General features: G+C 42.6%; 1 protein-coding gene across 1 annotated transcript in view; it reads left to right on the top strand.

Annotated features, from left to right (window-relative positions):
- The first annotated feature begins 2,572 nt into the window (after window positions 1-2,572).
- adamtsl4 (ADAMTS-like 4) overlaps window positions 2,573-20,107 on the top strand; it is a 55,985-nt gene continuing 38,450 nt past the window's right edge. The window contains exons 1-4 of the mRNA XM_046044954.1: window positions 2,573-2,942; window positions 4,480-4,543; window positions 7,800-8,383; window positions 11,041-11,761. Of these exons, the coding sequence (XP_045900910.1) occupies window positions 2,920-2,942; window positions 4,480-4,543; window positions 7,800-8,383; window positions 11,041-11,761 (1,392 nt within the window). The 5' untranslated portion in view covers window positions 2,573-2,919. The remainder of the gene's footprint in view (window positions 2,943-4,479; window positions 4,544-7,799; window positions 8,384-11,040; window positions 11,762-20,107) is intronic.

Raw genomic sequence — 20,107 nt, 5'->3', positions numbered from 1 at the left:
ACCAAAGGGGTGAACCAACCAACGGACAAACTGATACCTAGATGGCAACACCTTCTTCTCCCTCCTACACAAAGATGATTACATGCATCTTTGTTGAAACATGTTTCAGCCCTGACTCCTCTCTCTGTCGGTCAAACCCAGAGCTCTGACTGTCTGCTGGTCTGAAGAAGCCTGAAGGCCTCATTAACAGTAAAAGGTTTGCCGACCTACTGTGTCTGGGCCTGAGGCTGGGGTGAGTGTGTGTGTTTTCTGGAGGCAGGGTGTGTGTTCATACAAGACGTTTTTAGAGTGATATATCACTCCCACAGGGTAGTGCAACTCTGATCTGTAGTGCCATTACTCAGATCAGCCATCCGAGACAAATAACAGATCTGCCGCTACATACGGACCTCCCTGGACCTCCACCCCCCATCTGTGTGTTGTGGTGACTAGTTGATATAGACATTTTGCTTATCAGGGTAGTGTGGTTGGTGGTGCATGTCAGCAGGCCAATGCGTTAGTTACTGCTTCTCAGGGATCCAGAGAGAAAAGGGCAGGGGAGGGGAGCAGCCGGCTATAAGTGGTCATGGACCACTGGTGGCCATGGCAATGACCTCTGGCTAATTGTAGTTACTGATAGACATGCTGCTTAGAAGTACAGAGATATCCATTTCACTAATCGCACACAAAGCGCACACACACAAAGCTACTCCATATGTGTCTATGCATGTGCATTAACCTCTGGAATCCACCCTCATCATTCTTGGAACGCCTTTAACATTAACTATTTTATTTTGACAGATCAAATCTTAAGCCCGCTCTGTAATGTGGTTTAAGTCCTCAGTTGTTAGCTCTCTGTGGGCTTTGAAGTCACTAATCTTCTTCACCATCGCCGTGTCCATGTTGTAGGATGCCTGTCCAAGAAAAGCAGCATCTGGCCCTGGGACATCTCAAGCCCTGGGTGTGTTATAATATGTGTTAGACCATAACTCACGACGTACCCACCCTGCCTTTCACTCCTCGCTCTCTCTGTCACATTTCCACCATTTCGACTCTTCTCAGAGGCAGCAGGGTGGGAAATGTTAATGAGAAGGTTTCAAGAGGGATCAGAAAGACCTACCAACTCTGTTCCCTCTGTTCTTCATCCTCTCTTGTCTTCACTAATGCTCTCCTCGGTTTTTTTTTCATGATGAGGATGTCATGCCGAAGCTTCATGGACTTAACAGACGCCACCAATAAACTAGATTCAGAATGATGTTTAACTAAACAAAGTTACAAAGAGTCCCAAAATAAAGAAAACCAATTCAAACTATTTTTAATAATCAGATTTCCAGACCTTCGTGTTTACAACAATCTTAAAGTTTTTATTATAATTGTTTAGCTCTGGCAAATTTTCAGAAATGTTATTAATATGCACTTCGAAATAAAGTAACCTACTTCATAAATCAAAAGAAAGACTAAATAGTCCATCTTGTCTTCTTTTCTCCCTGCTTTTGAGACAAAGTTAGCGAATTTAAACACACGAAAATTAAGCAACCAGTCAAATTTTCCTGGTTTTGTCCCCTTTTCATTAAAAAATGACACTCTAAAATAAACACTTACGCATGAAGTATGTACAGTACAGTAGAAAATTAGATTCGCCCAAATCTGCCAACCTCAATAGATGGAGGAGGAATGCCAGTTCTTATTTGTACAAGTTGTGAGAGACTTTGGTTTATATGCATACACGTCACTCTTTACCTCCCAGTATCCCATTGTGGGCTGTTTGGTGGTTCTGTTTTAGAAAACTGTACTGACTGACTGTGGAGCTTGGTGAACTACCACCAAATAAATATTGTGTAAACGAGTTGGCATCAGACAGTTTTCACATCTGCTTCAAACCACAACCAAGAAGAGTTCACAGCCCACACACACACATCCACACAGTCGTCATTCCTGCTCAGATGTGGCATGTCACTTGGGTGTACTTACAGTATCTGAGCTCCAAATTGGTGCAGCATGTCTGTTTTCTAGTGCTTAACTGATTAAACAGTTACCAGAAAACACATTCATTCAAAAATATATTTTGCAAAACAGCTCTGTGCCAGACAGTCAACAGCTAAATTTCATCCATGCAAAATAATAAATAATAATTTTCCACTTCCCAATTGCATTTTCCACTTACTTGTAGGACAATTAGTGTTTGTATTGGCACACTATTAAGCCCATAAAGGCTTTGTACTTCCCCAACAAAGTGCCCTGCTGCAGATGCTTCCAGCTCAGGGCTGTTTCCACAATGAGTAGATCATTACCACTGATCAGTGTGACCTAGTACAATGGAGCATTCTTATGATGGATTGTGCAACTAAGAAAGCGGCTCTGAGAGTTATTCTTGCTTAGTCAGGGCCCATATTGGTGTGTGTGTGTGTGTGTGTGTGTGTGTGTGTGTGTGTGTGTGTGTGTGTGTGTGTGTGTGTGTGTGTGTGTGTGTGAGAGAGAGAGCGAGAGAGAGCGAGAGAGAGAGAGAGAGAGAGAGAGAGAGAGAGAGAGAGAGAGAGAGAGAGGCAGTTGGAGTGTATGGTTTATGCCTGTGAGGGAGAGAGAGAGTTGTGTAATCTGTCCATTTTGTGTCTCCTGCACCCTCCACCCTTGGCCCCCTGGCTGCCAGGCATCACACCAGTTTATAAGGACGCAAAAAAGTTGTCGAGTGAACGGACTGAAAGAGGAGGAGAAAAAACGGAACCTTTCCCACTTTCCAAAAATCACGGGGAGTGACTGTGACAGAAGGAAGGGGACACAGAGAGAGAGAGCGCTGAAGAAGCCTTCGCAGGACTTCATCACATTTATTTCAGGACTGCACGGACCGGAACGGACAACTAACCAATCACTAGACTGAATTGGTAATCAATAGCGGTGATTAGTAGCGGAGTGAGATCTGTTGCGGGAGACTCTTGGAGGAGCATGCGGCTCAGTTTACTATTCAGGTAAAACTTTGACTTATACAGCTGCAACCTGCTGCTTGTCTTAGTCTGTGCGTATGCACAACGCCACATGTGGGGGGCTGCATCCTATTCTGAGCGGGCACTGTGTTTATGTTGACGATGAAAGAGATATTAAAAAGTTGTTAAGCTCTGCGGCGAAGTTTTGGCTTTTACGCACTACGCCTTCTTTTTGCGCTCTGGGCACTGTGCAGGATATATGATAGGGATTTACACGAAGACATCTGGGTTCAGGTTAGAGATCCCCATTTCTCCTCAGGGCGGATTTTTGTGAATTTTCCCCCCGCTGTTGCATATCTCTCTCTCCCTCTCCCCCTCTCTCTCTTTCCGTGTCCCCGCGGCTCTGAGTTTATTCTATAATGTGCCACTGTAGCGGCCAGGGAAACGTGGACCCGGGTAGGGGGTCGTTACTTCGGCATGAGCGGCTCTGTTGTGTCGGACTGTGCGGGACCTTTGTCTGTGTTTTTCGGGGTAGTTATGTAGTCTGGTGTGGGGAAACTTCCAGAGACCACAGCGGTGCACCACACTGGGAAGAAGGGACCAATTACTCTGACTACATGTGGCCTGCGGACTGGTGATTGCGGTGATGGTTTGGTTCTCTTGTGGGCGCTGAAATGTCCATCTTAGCATTATGTTCAGGCTATTTTCTTGGCAGATGAGGAGTTTGTATTCCACTTGTTTCCAGTACACTTGTCTCAATTTCATGAAGACTGTTGTATCTTTAAAACAAACAAGTCAATTTATCTGAAACATTTACACCTTAAAGGGAAAAAAAGAAGACTTCAGAGGCTAAATATTGGATTAAATTACTTTTTCAGATGCACTGCATACTCTGCTTTAGTACTTCCTAAAGTAGTTGCATCTCAAATTTAAGGACACTAACCAAAAATTAAAGGAGACATTCAAAACCATCCCACACCATAAACTGTCTCCTTTGAACATCAGACCTTAAATAAAAAGCACCTCACTGTACAAGATGATTTTGGATGTTGTGACTGATTGCGCCTGTGAGTGTGGTGGTGTGTGTGTGTTAAAACCACATCCTCAGGGTGTGTTTAGTCCCAGAGAGAGGCATGCAGAGGGAAAACATACTTGCTGTTTAAACCCATTAGTTTGTTAGTGCCTCCCAGGCTTCCCCCAGATTGATTGAGATGTTTGCCTGTGAAGCCTGAAGGGAAAAATACCCCCCTCTCAGCCCTCATGCCACCTGCAGTGAGAAAGAAAGTGGCATAATTGGTTGCTAAACTACAGTTAGGTCACTGGAACATGTGATAGGGTGTTCACTCAACTCATCCAACACTGCTTTAAAACTGAATGTACACTGAGGGAATAGGTTCAGGAAAGTTGATGCACATTGGACACAGAATAATGAAAGTCTCTGTGAGTTCGCATAGCGTATACAAATTTAACGTTTAGGTCATGGAACAGTTATGTCCTTTACAGAAGACCTGATTCAACCTGCTGATATTTAAAATCCTGCAGATCTGCCACTTCTTTCACCCTCTGTTCTTTATCTCCCCAGGCTCTATGTGCTGTGGGGCTTTGTGGTGGTCGCAACTTCCGTGACCAAGGCGGCCAAGAGAAAGGTGAGTGTTCAGCTTATTGTAAGTGAGATCTGCAGACAACAGCATCACTATAGAGGGGTGAAATGTGAAGACGATTAAAGGATAGGTTCCCATTTTTTCAACTATGTCTGAAAACAATCCTGACAGGCCTATATGTACATTAAAAGAGTTATTGGAAGCTGCAAATGTCCTTCTTGTCCATACTGTCTAAGAAACTCTGTTTAAGAAAACACAAAGGGGGAATTTTGTGTTATAAATATTGTATCTTTGGAAGATGGCCATATGATTTTACTAATTCTGCTGCTGGTGGCTCATATCAGCTTCAGCCAATCTTTAATATACAATTTTGTTATACAAAACACCTTTTTATGAGGCATTGTTTTCAGCTTTGTGTCAATGCATTTTTCATATAATCCATTCAGGTCATTAAATGGTTTATTTAGATGGTTTTTTAGCTATGAATGTGAAAAGGGGTTGCTTGTAGTGATGAACGTACAGAGACAGATCACTCAAATCTGCAGCTCCCCTCGGCTTTATGAAGCTTTATAGTAAGTTTCAGCTCATTATTTAGCTGTACCGCCTGCATCATCTCTATTTTGGTTCACTCTTACTGTTCTCATTGCATCATATTTGGCCTCAGCAGGCAGCAGTTTTCTGCGAAAAAGCTCTACAAAGCAGCTGCACACTACCTGCTCAGCACCAAACAGCAGACAGACAAAGTTAGCGACTAGCTAGTGAACAGAGTGGAACATTTAGCAGCTAAAGATCCAAATAGTTCATTCAGGAGTTAGTAGAGACTAAAAACAGAGTTAAAAGAAACACAACTCCAAATGAATGATAATGTTTTTCCGTACCTGCTGGATGTGTAAATAAGAAACTGTTTGCTAGCAAGTTAGCCAGAAAAAAAACTTGATGATGATATGTCAGCGTTGTGCTCTCAACCTGTTTCTGCTGCCCCTCAAGTGGCCAAAAAATTAGTTGTTAAGGAGATGAAGTTCCTCAACCTACAAATGAACATTTCAATTTATCTAAGAAATCCCTGTGCTTCTCAGTCAACCTTTGTGTCTGACTCTTCTCGGTTGTTCTCTGCTGTACATGTACATAGTGTATATCCAGTATTATTAAAATAAACACATACTGATATCCAAGGCGACAATCTTTCTCGTACTTTAAAAATAAAAAAAAGATTTCGTACTTGTTGTTATTGTTGTTTTAAGGCAGATGTAATTAGAGGGCACACAGTTCACAGCTCCACATTCACTGTCTGGTTCAGGCCTGGTAGTACAGTGTCGCAGGATTTTAACCAGTAGCTCCAGAGGTCAACAGTGGTTGCTGCAGGGTCACTGCACGGAGCTCATTAATGGTCCCAGTTATGTGGCAGCTGTGTGTTTGATGTCACTCATTACAACAGACCACACCGCCCCTCCAGACACACACATCCCTCTCACTCCTTTCTCTTTCTTTTTCTCTCACCCTCCCGCCATCTTACCTCAGCCAGACATAGGAACTCTTTCAATCTGGACAACACAGTACCGGAGCACACAGGTCAATACATAGAAACACAAACACACAAGCATGCCACTTACACCTGTCCCCTCTCACACAAACCCACAAACAGTTTGTACAGTATGTTTGCTTGCATATTTCTGATCGTGCACACCCACATTTACACACTCTAAGAGAGAGAGGAGAGAAGTGGAGTGCAGATTTAGTTTTTGGTCCTTTCTGAATGGAAACTTTTGTTCAGCTCTCGTGTTTGCTGCTCTGCCAACCAGGCCGATGCTTCAGTTATGAAATGAGAGGAGAAACATTTATCTACAGCCACAGAAAGCCTGACCTGGCACCCACATACACTCACTCACACATGTGTATATATACAAACACACATGCACAGCCAGATTTTCCCTAATCTTGTCATTTCTGCAGCGCATTCATATGACACCAACTCCAGTTTTGTTATGCATCTGCTCATAAGCTGCTGGCAGGTGACCTAGTCTCTTCTAAGCCTGAGCGAACCATGAGAAGTTCAGGATTTATATTTTGGCCTCAGAAGAAGGAATCTCACGAGACTGCAGCTCATCAGTGAACTCAGTTACTGTGAAGAAATAAGTCCTTCCAGAGATTTTAGATTTTGCAATGGCGTTTTTTGCTAAGTTAAGTACTTCTTTAAAATATTGCCAGGGCTTGCAGTTTTTACCCTCTTTAGGTTCACAGTCTGTTGTAGTGCACTTGAACATTTAAGTACTTTTTTAACCAGCCGAACCTTTTTAACCTGAGTTAATAATTGCCCTGCTGTTTCATTCAGCCCCGTCACTTGAAAATTGTCCAAAACATACTGAGAATTTACTTTTGATTAAAATTTTCACAAAACTTTTTCTCTTATAAGTGGAGTGAAATAAGATATACTGAATCTACTGGATTAAAACAACTTTTTTAGTACAGCAGACCATTTTTTTTAAGCTTCAAAACAGAAACATTATTTTATTTGATCAGTATTTTATTGTGGTAGATAAAATAAATTAGACAATGGTACAGAGGTACAGGTAGTAGCCTCATACGGATTCTTGTATTGTTGAACACTGAAAGGTGGTGATGATGGACCGGTTACCACATGAACAGATGACCTTTTCTTAAAAAACAGTATTATTTTTGTTGGGAGACGTGACAGGCAGTGATAAAAATGTAGCACAGACAGATTCAATGTAATTACCACAAAAATAGCCTATAATAGGTTATGAGATTATTAGAGCTTAAATGATTAGTTGTATATTTGATTAGTCGATTGATAGCATTCTTAAGCAAAAATGGCACAAATTCACAGGTTCCAGTATCTCAAATGTTAATATTGTTTGGTTTTCTTAGTAACCAGGGGTCTTTGGGTTTTGGAGTGTTGGTTGGACAAAACAAGAAATTTTAAGACGTCATAATTGGTTCTGGGAACTTGTGATGAGCTTTTTTTGTGCTCTAAGCTTTCTATCTATAGGCCAATGATTAATCAATTATGAAATGAGAACAAACCACACCACCACCACAGCTGAAATTATTAGTCAGTGTAGCAGCACCTATTTTGGTAATCTTTCATTTTTCAAGCAAAAATAGTAAAATAAAAAATGCCAGACATTGTCTTATTACAGCTTCTCAAATAAGAGATCATTGTAAACCTAATATATTTGGGTTTTGGACTTTTGGTTTAACAAAGTGTGTGTGTGTGTGTGTGTGTGTGTGTGTGTGTGTGTGTGTGTGTGTGTGTGTGTGTGTGTGTGCACGCGCACGCCAGGTGTCAGGCCGGCGGTCCAGACAGGTGTTTGAGGCGGAGCCCGTAGAGGGGATGTGGTCTGTCTGGGGGGAGTGGTCCGAATGCTCTCAGACCTGCGGTGTGGGCGTCTCACAGAGGAGCAGGAAGTGTTTACCTCCTCCACCCCCCCAGACGCCTCCCCTCTCCCACTCTCCACCTAACTGGGCAGGTTATTTGCCCGGGGGCATCGGTGGTCCTGTCATCTCACCTGTGCACCCCTACTACCCTCCTAGTTACCCCGGGCAGCACCCCCCTTATCGCTCCCCTTTGATCCCCATCAATCACAACCCAGGACTGTCACTTTACCGGAACACCAACGTCGGGGAAGGAGAAGCTCCTGCACCGGGACAGGTCAATCCATCCCCTCCGTTTTACCAGCCAGAATTCTCCCCAACCAATCAAGACCATGTATCTGTTTACCGATCGCCCTACCACGCTCCTTCACACGGCTACAACCAACCAGCACGGATCATCAGGAGGCCGACCAATCCAGGAGCAGTAAGGGCTGGAGGAGGCGGGAGCAGAAGGTCGGTCACCCCAAATCGGGAGGGTTTGCCTGCGAGGAGGTGAGTCAGAATCGACGCCTAGAAAGTAAACTAATCAATTAACGCAATAGCTCATCAAAGATTTCAGTGTCTGCATATATGCCGATAAATAAGAAGAAACTTCAGTACAGAAATGCCAAAGATATGTTTGAGGTTATGTAGAAAGTAGCTGGAGCTTTCAATCAAATCACACCATCTTTCTAAGTAGAGGGAGTTTGTTCAGTTGTCACTGAATACAGTGGATAGAAATAGTCTACACACCCCTGTTAAAATGCTAGGTTCTTATGATGTAAAATAATGAGACAAAGATAAATCATGTCAGAACTTTTTCCACCTTTAATGTGACCTATAATGTGAACAGTTCAATTGAAAAGCAAACTGAAATTTTTGAGGGGGAAAAATGAAAAATAAAAACCCTCAAACAACCTGGTTGCATAAGTGTGCACACCCTTAGACTAATACTTTGTTGAAGCACCTTTTGATTTTATTACAGCAGTCAGTCTTTTTGGGTAGGAGTCTATTAGCATGGCACATCTTGACGTGGCAATATTTGCCCACTCTTCTTTGCAAAAGCATCGCCTGTGCACAGCCCTCTTCAGATCACCCCACAGATGTTCAATTGGATTCAGGTCTGGGCTCTGGCTGGGCCATTCCAAAACATTAATCTTCTTCTGGTGAAGCCATGCTTTTGTGGATTTGGATGTGTGCTTTGGGTCGTTATCGTGCTGAAAGGTGAACTTCCTCTTCATCTTCAGCTTTCTAACCGACGCCTGAAGGTTTTGTGCCAAAATTGCCTGGTATTTGGAACTGTTCATAATTCCCTCCACCCTGACTAAGACCCCGGTTCCAGCTGAAGAAAAACAGCCCCAAACCATGATGCTGCCACCACCGTGCTTCACTATGGGTATGGTGTTCCTTGGGTGATGTGCAGTGTTATTTTTGCGCCAAACATACCTTTTGGAATTAGGGCCAAGAAGTTCTACCTTGGTTTCACCAGAACATAAAACATTTTCCCACATGCTTTTGGGGGACTTGATTTTAGCAAATTTCAGCCGTGCTTGGATTGGTTTTTCTTTGTAAGAAAAGGCTTCCGTCTTGCCACCCTACCCCATAGCCCATTCATATGAATAATACGGGAGGTAGTTGTCACATGTACCACACAGCCAGTACTTGCCAGAAATTCCTGCAGTTCCTTTAATGTTGCTGTAGGCCTCTTGGAAGCCTCCCTGACCAGTTTTCTTTTTGTCTTTTCATCAATTTTGGAGGGACGTCCAGTTCTTGGTAAAGACACAGTTGTGCCATATTTTCTCCACTTGATGATGACTGTCTTCACTGTGTTCCATGGTATATCTTTGGAAATTATTTTGTACCTGTCTCCTGACTTATGTCTTTCGACATGAGATCTCTCTGATGCTTTGAAAGCTCTCTGCGGACCATGGCTTTTGCTCGGAGATGCAACTAAGAAAATATCAGGAAAATCCTACTAGAACAGCTGAACTTTATTTGTGATTAATCAGAGTCACTTTAAATGATAGCAGGTGTGTAATGACTTCTAGTTAACCTGAGTTTGAATGTGATTGGTTAATTCTGAACACAGCCACATCCCCACTTATAAGAGGGTGTGCACACTTATGCAACCAGGTTATTGTAAGGTTTTTATTTTTCATTTTCCCCCTTCAAAGATTTCAGTTTGTTTTTCTATTAAAGTGTTCACATTATAGGTCACATTAAAGGTGGAAAAAGTTCTGACATGATTTATCTTTGTCTCATTATTTTACATCATAAGAACCTGGCATTTTAACAGGGGTGTGTAGACTTTCTCTATCCACTGTATGTAGACATTATTTCTGAGACTTCTGAGTCCTTGAAAAGTCCTTGAAGAATGCCTTAAATTTACGGGATCCTTATGGCCAATATATCATTATGTGATGTTTTTAACTGAAAATATTGATTGTTAAATTGAATCATTGTTGGTGTAATATCCCCTACCAGCTGGACTCTAAAAACAATAATCGTCAACATTTCCTTGTAGAGGAAAGTGTTTTTTCAGTGGAGAATACAGAAACACTGGTTCAATCCAGTTTCCAGTTAGAAGCTTTTGCGTGAGCTTTGCTGAGCACGCAGGGTTTCCAGGAAACAGGAAGTGAGTTTTGCTTCAATGACAGTAGCAACAGTGGTTTGTTTAGAATAAATAAAAGAAAATACAAGGTAAAAAAAGTACCAGTGACACAGCTTGAAACCGCTGGGATCTCTGGGAGCTGGAACACAGAAACAGCAATGACTTGGCGTCGCCAAAACAAAAGAAAATGCTGATTGGATGATGTGACCATTCGCTTAGGATTCATTCAGGTGCCATTAGTTAAAGTGCTGACATTATTTAGGCATTAGAGAGGGTTTGTTATGATGCTGTGAGTATTGGGAGTTGGAGTCATGCCCATCTGTGCCTATGGTATTTGCTATGTTATTACATCATTACTTCTGGTTTTTGTCGTGCAAACACAACTAAGCGTTCTGGCTCTGTGTCAGTTATAATTTTGTTGGGCATGTCTGTATTTGAAATGTATTCTGTTTTCTTTCTCTGTCACTGCCTCTGGCTCCTTCTGTCCATCTGTAAATCTTTCTCTCTTTATACTCCGTTTCCTCTTCCTTTTTTTGGTCTCCTCCTCTTTGACTTGCAGGCCTTCCAGCATCCGTCCAGGGCAGTTCGGGTATGGCAGGGTCCCGTTCTCTCTGCCTCTGCATCGTCCCAACCGGCAGGCTCGACACACTGTTAACGGTACTGCAACACTAGCACCTGGGCTAGCCGTGAATGGAGACGACGCAGAGTCAGAGAACAGGAGAGTGGAAGACGAGGCAGGGGGTGATGGAGAAGACAGGGAGGCAGGGAGGAGTGAGAAAGAGGAGGAGAGCACTGTAGCACTTGCTGCTGAGGAGTTTCCCACAACGACCTCCACCACAACTGGCAGCCCGCACCACAATGTTGACCGACCCTCACACGCCAGTACAGAGCATGGGAGGGCAAGAGTGCGAGTCCCATCCACTCATCACTCTCACTTCTCACGCTCCTCATCGCCATTTCTCCAGTCCAACCGCCACCGGTTTGACTGGCACTCAGTCACGGCACCACCTCCTCCCGTCTCTCCTCTTGCACGCCCCAACTCCCCTGCCGCCGCTTCACATTTTTCCACTTCTCTCCACCGCCCCAGTCCTGTGCGCATAGACAGGGAGCCCCACCCAGATTTCAGCCCACAGGTCCCACCCGCCGGCAACATCTACCCACTACAGCACCCCAACATCCCACATGTGGGGGTGGAATCAGGCAGGGATGTAGGGAGGGGAGCTCCTCAGGTCTACAGATGCTCTGGGCCGGAGAAAGAGTACCGCAGGTGCTTCTGGCAGGTAAGATCTTCACCCATAAACCCCAGAAAGAACAAAAATATTCCACTTAATTTATTCCACTTAATTGCACATCTTGCTCACCTTTGATTTATGCCTGTCATGCCTGATTTATATGTATGCTGTGTGTTGAAGGGAGCATTTAGGGGCCATAAACGGAGGAGTTGAAGGTCAGCAGAGTGTATTTGATAGGTAGATCTTTCCCCAGCTCCAACACTGGCTGGTTGTCTGTGAGCACTCAGATGGAAACTTACCGCTAGTGCTACCACTACCGCTACTCCAAGGCATGTGTGACAACCAGAATACACACCTCCATTGTAAAGCCACACAAGTGCCTGTATTTATGCTTCTGCGTTCATTATCTTTGTGACAGATTGTACATATGTGTGAGTATGAATATGTGCCAAAACCTGGGTGTTTGTGTGTGTCAGTAGCACAGCGTGTAATTGATATAATGTCCTGTCCGGCTCGGGGTGTACAGTGATGATTGGGGTTGCAACCTGCTTCATACCTCTCAGTGCAGCTCAGCTCCAGCATTATCAGTAGCAAAGTGTCCATACCTGCTGCCAAAAGGAGCAGCCAGAGACTCAGACAGGCCGGTTGTGTCAGATGGGCCAGCTTACGTTTGAGACACAGGTGAGAAACCTGGGTCGACCTCGCAGTAACTCAGGTTTCACTGAGACAGGAATGCCATGCTTGATTTCACTCAATTAAATGTGAGATTGAGAGTGCTCCATTTGTGGAGTATTTAAAGCATAAAAAACCGGGACATTAGCACTCTTTAGGATGCACATGTCCGGGCAAAACGTGTGACACATTCTACATAGGTTAATCAAGGTCAGCTGCATCAGCTCAGCAGTATCACACTTGGCTAGTTTGCGATGGCTCCTGCAAATCAACAACAGGTTGTCACACAAAATTCCACCATCTTTGCATCAATTGTTTTTGTCCTAGGATAGAGCGACAACATGTGGAAGGTCACAGATTTCAGCTTAAATATATTTTCATTTTCCACATATCAAAGCCGTCCTGTGCAGAAGGTTGGCACTGGATTTGTTGTCTCATTCATTTATTCTTTGATTTCACTTTCTTTTAATTTCTTTATTTATGAAGGCAACATACATTAATCAATATTCATGTAAATGTGCCAGTTAGCTATTGTCAATTGCATTTAATTCACAACTTTGCAAATGATTCACTGTATTTTATCTAGTCGTACAGCTGTATTTAACACATTTAACATTAACAAACTTAAGATTTTGAAAAAAGGTTTTGGTATCAGGACTAAATTTTAAACCATACCAAGACCTAGCTAAATGGGAAACAAACTAAAAAACAAACGACTCTCTTGAAAAGTGAAAAATTTTTTCAAGCCAAAATGCAGAAGGTATCATTGCTGCTCGAGTTTCATGAAAATCGATCAACTGTGTGAAATATGGCACACGGTGGATGGGGGGACAGACGGATTAAATAAACAGAAGGAAACTGATCCGTAGTCCCATTTTAAGATTTGATCACAGGGACGAAAATACCCAGAGTGACATGTGACCGGGTTATTTATTCCAGCATACCACTTGTAGCAGCTCTGTTTTAAGAGAGGGCTTTGGAGGAAGTGATAAGGTTAAAGTTAACAAATCACACACAGACAGACATCTACACACATTTTCACTCTTACGCGTTATTTCCACAACTGGCTCTCGAGTGGAAGTAGACACTTGAACCACTGCGGTTTGCACTCTACTGCCCCTGACTTTTTTCTCTTTAGATCGTTTGGCCGCCTCTCCTGTCCTCATCCCCCTTTCTGTCTGTCAGTCTTCCCGTCCTTCTTTCTGTCTTTTTTATTTATATCTTTCTTTCTGTCTTTCTGTCCCGCTGCATGTGATAGTCCCTATGTTAAAACAGATTTAGTAGCTCGCAGAATTCTTGCCCTGTGTGTGCCAGCAGCATTAATAGCAGTCCTGTGATGGCTGAGCCTGACTCATTGGGTTACATATTTACCCAACATTAGCCTCTGTTTCGGCCTTGTTTGCTCCTGCAGTAAATTGTTGGTCCACATTTTTATACGTCTTACGATTGCTTAAAAATAGGCTTAAGCGTTGATGAATGCAGGACTTTGCCCAGGCTTGTATGTACTGTAAGAGTGTGTGTGTGTGTGTGTGTGTGTGTGTGTGTGTGTGTGTGTGTGCGTGTGTATGTTTGTGTGTGTAATTGAGGGAGTGAGCCAGACCGAGTGTGACACATCCTATTATCTATTAGGTGTGTTTGTCATAACACACTGCGCCTGAGGCCCATCACAAGTGTGATTTGCTGTGTATGTATGTGTGTGTTTGTACTGTTGCGTAGAAGCAAGTGGTTGACCAAGAGAGGGACAGAGGAAATGAGAGAGGGCAAAATGGGAAGAGTATATGTGTGTAAATGTTTGAGTGAGGGTATGAGGGGAGGGTGGTAAAGGTGGTGACGCAGTTAAGCAGCAGTGAAAGAGAGTACTGTTTTTAGAAAATCTGCACACAGTAGTGGGAGGGTGAGCTAAAGGGCAAGGGGAGGGAAAAGGTGGGGAGGCAAAGAAGAAATGGAGATGAAGGCTGGTGAGAATGAGTGTTTAGGTGTGTGTGGATGGACGCATAGAGTCCTGTTAGTGGAGGAGACTGAGGAGTAAAGAGAGGGAGGGTCAGCAACAGATAGAGTGAGATGGAGAGAATAAGACTGCAGAAATAAAAGAGGAAGTTTGTGTTTAGGGGAAGAGAGGGATTGATGGAAAAGCTTGTGTGTGTGTGTTTGTGTGAGAGAGTGAGAGAGATATGTTGTATATGTGCATGTGAGCGAGAGCAGAGTTTAACAAGAGGAGAGGTTATTCTGTCAGAGGAGAAGGGAGGAAAGGGTGGAATTTGAGAAGAAGCTGCCTGGAAAAAAAACGACGAGACACACCAGCTTGAAGCAGACATTTAATTCCTGTCTCAAGCCTTTCCCCCCATATTTCAACGATTCTCTAAACATTCCCTCTCGCCTTAGCTGCTTTATGTCCTCCTCTTCAGAGTAAATACTTAACAAGAATCACCAACTGCGCATGCCTCTGCAACAGCATATGTGGATTAAAGATGCATGTAGGTAGCAGTTCACCACACGGCTTATAAGATTGATACCAGCAAACACAAGGGCATCATTTCCAATGGGGATGTGGGGCATGTCCCTGTAACTTTTTTAAATCTTAAATTTGTAATCAATAAAATGTCTCTGAATGTTGTCCTCGTTAGGTGACCCTACCAGCCTGTACACCACTAGCTGCTGCTGCAAGCTAGTATGACCTCACCCCTCAGCTAAATAGAGTTGTAGCTTAAAATAAAGGGAAATGGTTAGCAATATGGCATATGTTTTGCCAGCTGCTATCATCAATGTTTTTTGTCCCGGACCATACTTTGAAGTTCATGTTGAACAGATTGTCTCTCTTCATTGATCTGTCTTCTGTTCTCTGCTGGTGAGGAGGTGTATAGGTTAACTCAGGGAACTCGGGTACCAGTAAAATCAGCTCATGTAGTTTCCCGAGCTGTAGTGTCTTTTGTTGTCATGGTTGGCGGCGGCCAGTTGTAAAGAGCTGTGTGCGTTCACGAGAGCTGCAGCTACCCTCCATATCCTTGCTACTGCTGCTGCCGCCATGTTTGCATTGAAAACAATGGAAGTGACTGTTTGAAAGCACCTTTACTGTCCAGCTGCCAAAATACTAACGTTAGTAAGCTGGTAGAAATGTCAATAAATTCATCTGAGTCGCCTTTATATATGGTGTTTTCAGACTTTTTGCCCTGGGCTTCGCCTCAAAGGCTACACATCGTCCAGGGCAGCAACTAATGATGTTGATAATGTTACGACATTGTTTCAGCGAATCTATGAAATGTCAAAAAATACGGAAAAAACAGCCCAAGATGAATGTCTTGTTTTTCTGACCAACAGTCCAAAAACCCCAAATATTCATTTTACATTAATATATGAGTGACAAGCTGCAACCAGAGAATGACCCAAACCAATGTTTTCACTATTTTTCCCTGAAAAATGACTGCAACGATTAATTGACTATAAAAACAGTTACAGATATTTTTCTGTTAATCGAGCAATTGGTTAATCGTTTTAGTGTTAATACAGTCCACCCTATATATTGGTGGAGGTTTCTGCAGGCACTACTTAGGGCAGAAAGAAGTACTTTCTCAACCCTTGTAGAAAAGATGCAAATAGGATACTATCTGTAATAAGATCTCTATCAAGGAAACTAAACATTATTCTAAGTTGAGTTACTGCTCAACAACCATTCATGGTAACCAGTTATTTCGTAGATTGGTGTGTATATATATAAATACAGGATTTAATATTCACATATTATAGAAGAAGCTCTGACCCCAAACCGTTGCTCATGAGCAGACACGATACTACAAAAACATGCTTCTACTAAAGAGCGCATGTAATCATTTTTTCACTCAGAAATGGCATTGGTCTCGCTCCCGTTGCTGAAACCTGAGGAGTTTTTGTTGCACCTAATAGACACATCAACGTTGCTCCAGGCTGTTGCAGCGAGAGCCAGATGATCTAATCACCGTCTGTCATTACACAGGCGTTGTTACACAGGAAATATATTATTACGACTATCAGCACGGAGCCTCACTCTTCAGCTCTAATGACTGTGTGCGGGCCTTGCCACGCTTTCTGTTGTTTTCATGAAGTGACGAACAGGTCCAGATGTGTTGGTTTATAGGACACATACACAAACCACACTGAAATATACAGTCTGTACTTTCTTTGCTTTAGTACTTTAACAAGCAGCGGCACTTGCTTTTCTACAAAAAACAGGTACTTCTGCTTGTTAAAGTCTGTTTATCAGCTACCAGAGTTTCACTGAAATCTTTCTTTCATGTTTCTTTTCCTTCCTGTCTGCTTTTCCTCTCACTCACTTTCCACCCCCTTAGTCATTTCTTACTTTACAAATAGGTCAATATTTGGGCTTATTAGCTTCCTTGAGCTAGATGAGAAGATTGATACCACTCTCATGTCTGTACAGTAAAAAAAAAGAAGTTCCAGCCGCTTGTTAGCTTATTGTAGCATAAAGGAAAGCGTTTTTATGACTATGTACAAAAGTAACAAAATAACCTACCGGCACCTCTAAAGCTCGCTAACTAACACGTTATATCTTATTTGTTTGATTCGTACAAAAACTAAAGTGTAAAGACGTTGAGGACATAGTCTGGCACATAACCGTAACATGTTGTTTTTACACTTTTTACCAATTATCAGTCTTTGTGCTAAGTTAAGCTAACCAGCTGAGGGCTGTAGCCTTATATTTAACGCAGATATGAGGGTGGTATCAATGTTCTGATGTAATTCTCAGCAAGAAAGCAAATGAGTATATTTCATTAAATTTCTTCTAACCAGGAAAGCCTCATTTATGTTGAGAATTTCTTGTAAATTAGTGTCCTGGTCATGATAGGCAGCAATACAAAATAAGATTTCACCAATTGAATAACCAAAATGGCCCCAACCAAAGAGCTGTCCAAAACTATAAAATGGATAAAACCAAGCTAAAATTTCTCAGGACATTTGGTAGCCAGATGATAGAGCAATGAATTTATGCAGCAATGATTTAAACTCACATAGAGTCCAAATTTTACAGTGTTAGGTCCAACTTCAGAAGGTTCCAGGCAGAAGAAGCAGCATTACTGTAAATGGTAATTGCTCTTTTACAAAGTTCAGTGCAGACTTTGAGAAATGTCAATAAAATTGAGAGCTTAGCTGTTTGCACTTCCTACCTCTCTCCCTCTCTCTCTCTTTCTCTCTCACACCTATGTGTTGTTGTGAAAATATGTGTTAAATCAAGAGTTATCACTGTGCGTGAAAACACTTTGTAGAAATATTATGTGGGTTTGTAGAGCTGCTACATGGAAAGTGGAACATGGAAAGACTGTCATATTCAGTGCCTTCTGGTTTCATTTATTGATCTTGTGGTTACAGAGATTATCTTGTTTTTTCTTCTCTTTTTCTGTTCTTTTCATTTCTTTTCTTGTCGTTTTCCTTGCGTCAAGCAGTCAAGCTGTTTTGAGGCTCAAATTCATATTTCTCCTGAGAACGACAGCACGCTTTCTTGCCGTTTGTGTCACGCAGTAAGAGGCCTCCGCCTTCAGTCGTTGCCTGTTGATAGATGAGAAGTGTTTCCTCTCTAGGATTCCTGACTCCCCCAAGGGTTCAAGGCTGAGACCTGGGTTGTGTCCTGCAAAGCGCCAACACATGGCCTCGGTCACATGATTAGCTGGAGAATGTTAATTGCTGAGGACAAACACATAAATGAGAGTACACACGCACACACATAGTAACATGCGTGCACGGATTTGTGTGCATGCGTGCAGCGATTAGTCCTGCCATGCGGAGTGTGTTGATTTATGACTACAGGGGCCGGCGGTCTGTTGTTTTGTCTGTGGATTGTTGCAGTAATGCTTGAGGAATGACCGGCCAGCCTTAACCTGTACGTGTTATTGAGGCAATGTGGCCAGCTGTGCAGGTATGGACCTGCATGGAAAATGGCTGAGCACTGAGCAGGATGACAATCACAACGTGTGACCTGGGCTTTCCCTACAGAAACGCACATGTGGTGCAAGGTTCCCGCTTTCCTCATAATCTGTTCCTCCTCAGGACTCATTAGTCTTGTCTGGGTGCGGTCTGGGTGTTTGTATTTCATGTAGGAGTGTTATGTGTGGCCAGGACCTTGACTTGTATGTGTTTATATATGTGTGACATTTGTGTGTGTGTGTACAGAACAAAGCTTTCAGCCCTCGGGCAGTAACCCCCCCCCACTTCACATGCTCCTATATATTGCACACAGACCTTTTCTCTCCTGCCCCCTCTCTGGTAAAAAAAAACACATTTGTAACTTTCACAGCTCCCATGCAAAAACAGTCTCTCTGTCTCTCTTTCACCGGCTGTATTCACTTTTCTTTCACCTGCTTTCTGTTGCTATCCATCTTTTACTCTTTCACCCTGTCAATCTGCCGCTCGCTAGTAGTTTTTTCTATGTCTACTGACCAATCAACAACCCTTATAGTGGTTTTAAGTTGTTCTTTTTCAGGTACTGTGATTATATTTAAGGAATGAGTTGTGATTGCAGTTAAAGGGAATTCCTGGTTTTAAACAACTTGAGTCTTAGTTTATTAGCTTTAGCCATCATTTTTGTTGGCAATCATTGTATTCACCAAATTAATTGCTGAAATCTTGGAACCCTCTGAGACATCATAAAAAAAATCCAACACGGCAAGAAACACAAGCAGTTAAACAAACCCACTGATTTTAAACAGACGAAAGAGGAAATGAAAGCAAACGGTAAAATTATTTCCCAAACTGTCCACTGTAAACATTATCACATTTTACAGACTCACTTCTTCATTCAACTTAGTTTCAGTTTTCCTCTGCAATGAGGTATTATTGTCAACGTTGTGTTTATGCTCACTTTTACTTAAAGTGGTTTAGGTAATCAGCCAACTAAAACGGTTGGCTTGTTTAGATCCCGTGTGCCCAGACCTCAGTGATTACTTCAGTGAGCCTAATGTTATTTTTATTTTATGTTTTTATGTTATTTTATTTATTATGGGTTTTTTTTATTTACATTTACATTTACATTTACTCATTTGGCAGACGTTTTTTTTCCAAAGCGACTTACATTTGAGGAAAAACATACAAGCATCAACAGGGCATCAACTACAGATCTACAACTGACAAAACATACTAGTAAGAGCAGCAATAAATACTAGTAAGAGCTCACAGTACATATCACATCAATGGGGTAGATACCTAGGGAAGGAAGTAAGAGTTAGCAAAAAGTGCAATCAAAACAAAAAGTGCAATAAATACAAGATCATTGTAGGGGATAGAAGAAGAAGAGCACAGGAAGTGCATGTTAGAGGTTAGGAGTTAGAGGTGTTATAAGAGGAAGTGTTCTCAGAAGAGATGAGTTTTCAAGAGCTTCTTGAAGTTAGAGAGGGACGCCCCTGCTCTGATGGCGTGTGGTAGCTCATTCCACCATCGTGGTGTCACAGATGAGAATAGCCGGGACTGGGATTGCTTTGTGTGAAGGGATGGCAGAGCCAGGCGGCGTTCGTTGGAGGAGCGTAGCGGCCGAGAAGGAACATAAGTTTGTATTATGGAGTTTAAGTAGATGGGTTCAGACCCAGTAGTCACTCTGTATGCAAGCATTAGTGACTTGAATTTGATTCTGGAGGCCACGGGGAGCCAGTGGAGGTCACTGAGTAATGGAGTGACATGAGTCCTTTTGGGCTGATAAAAAACCAGACGCGCTGCTGCGTTCTGAACCATTTGTAAGGGTTTCAC

The sequence above is a fragment of the Micropterus dolomieu genome, linkage group LG03 (assembly GCF_021292245.1).
Source record: "Micropterus dolomieu isolate WLL.071019.BEF.003 ecotype Adirondacks linkage group LG03, ASM2129224v1, whole genome shotgun sequence".
Classification (NCBI taxonomy): Eukaryota; Metazoa; Chordata; class Actinopteri; order Centrarchiformes; family Centrarchidae; genus Micropterus; species Micropterus dolomieu.
The sequence above is the reverse complement of the archived record's forward strand: the minus strand, read 5'-3'. Positions and strand labels throughout refer to the sequence as shown.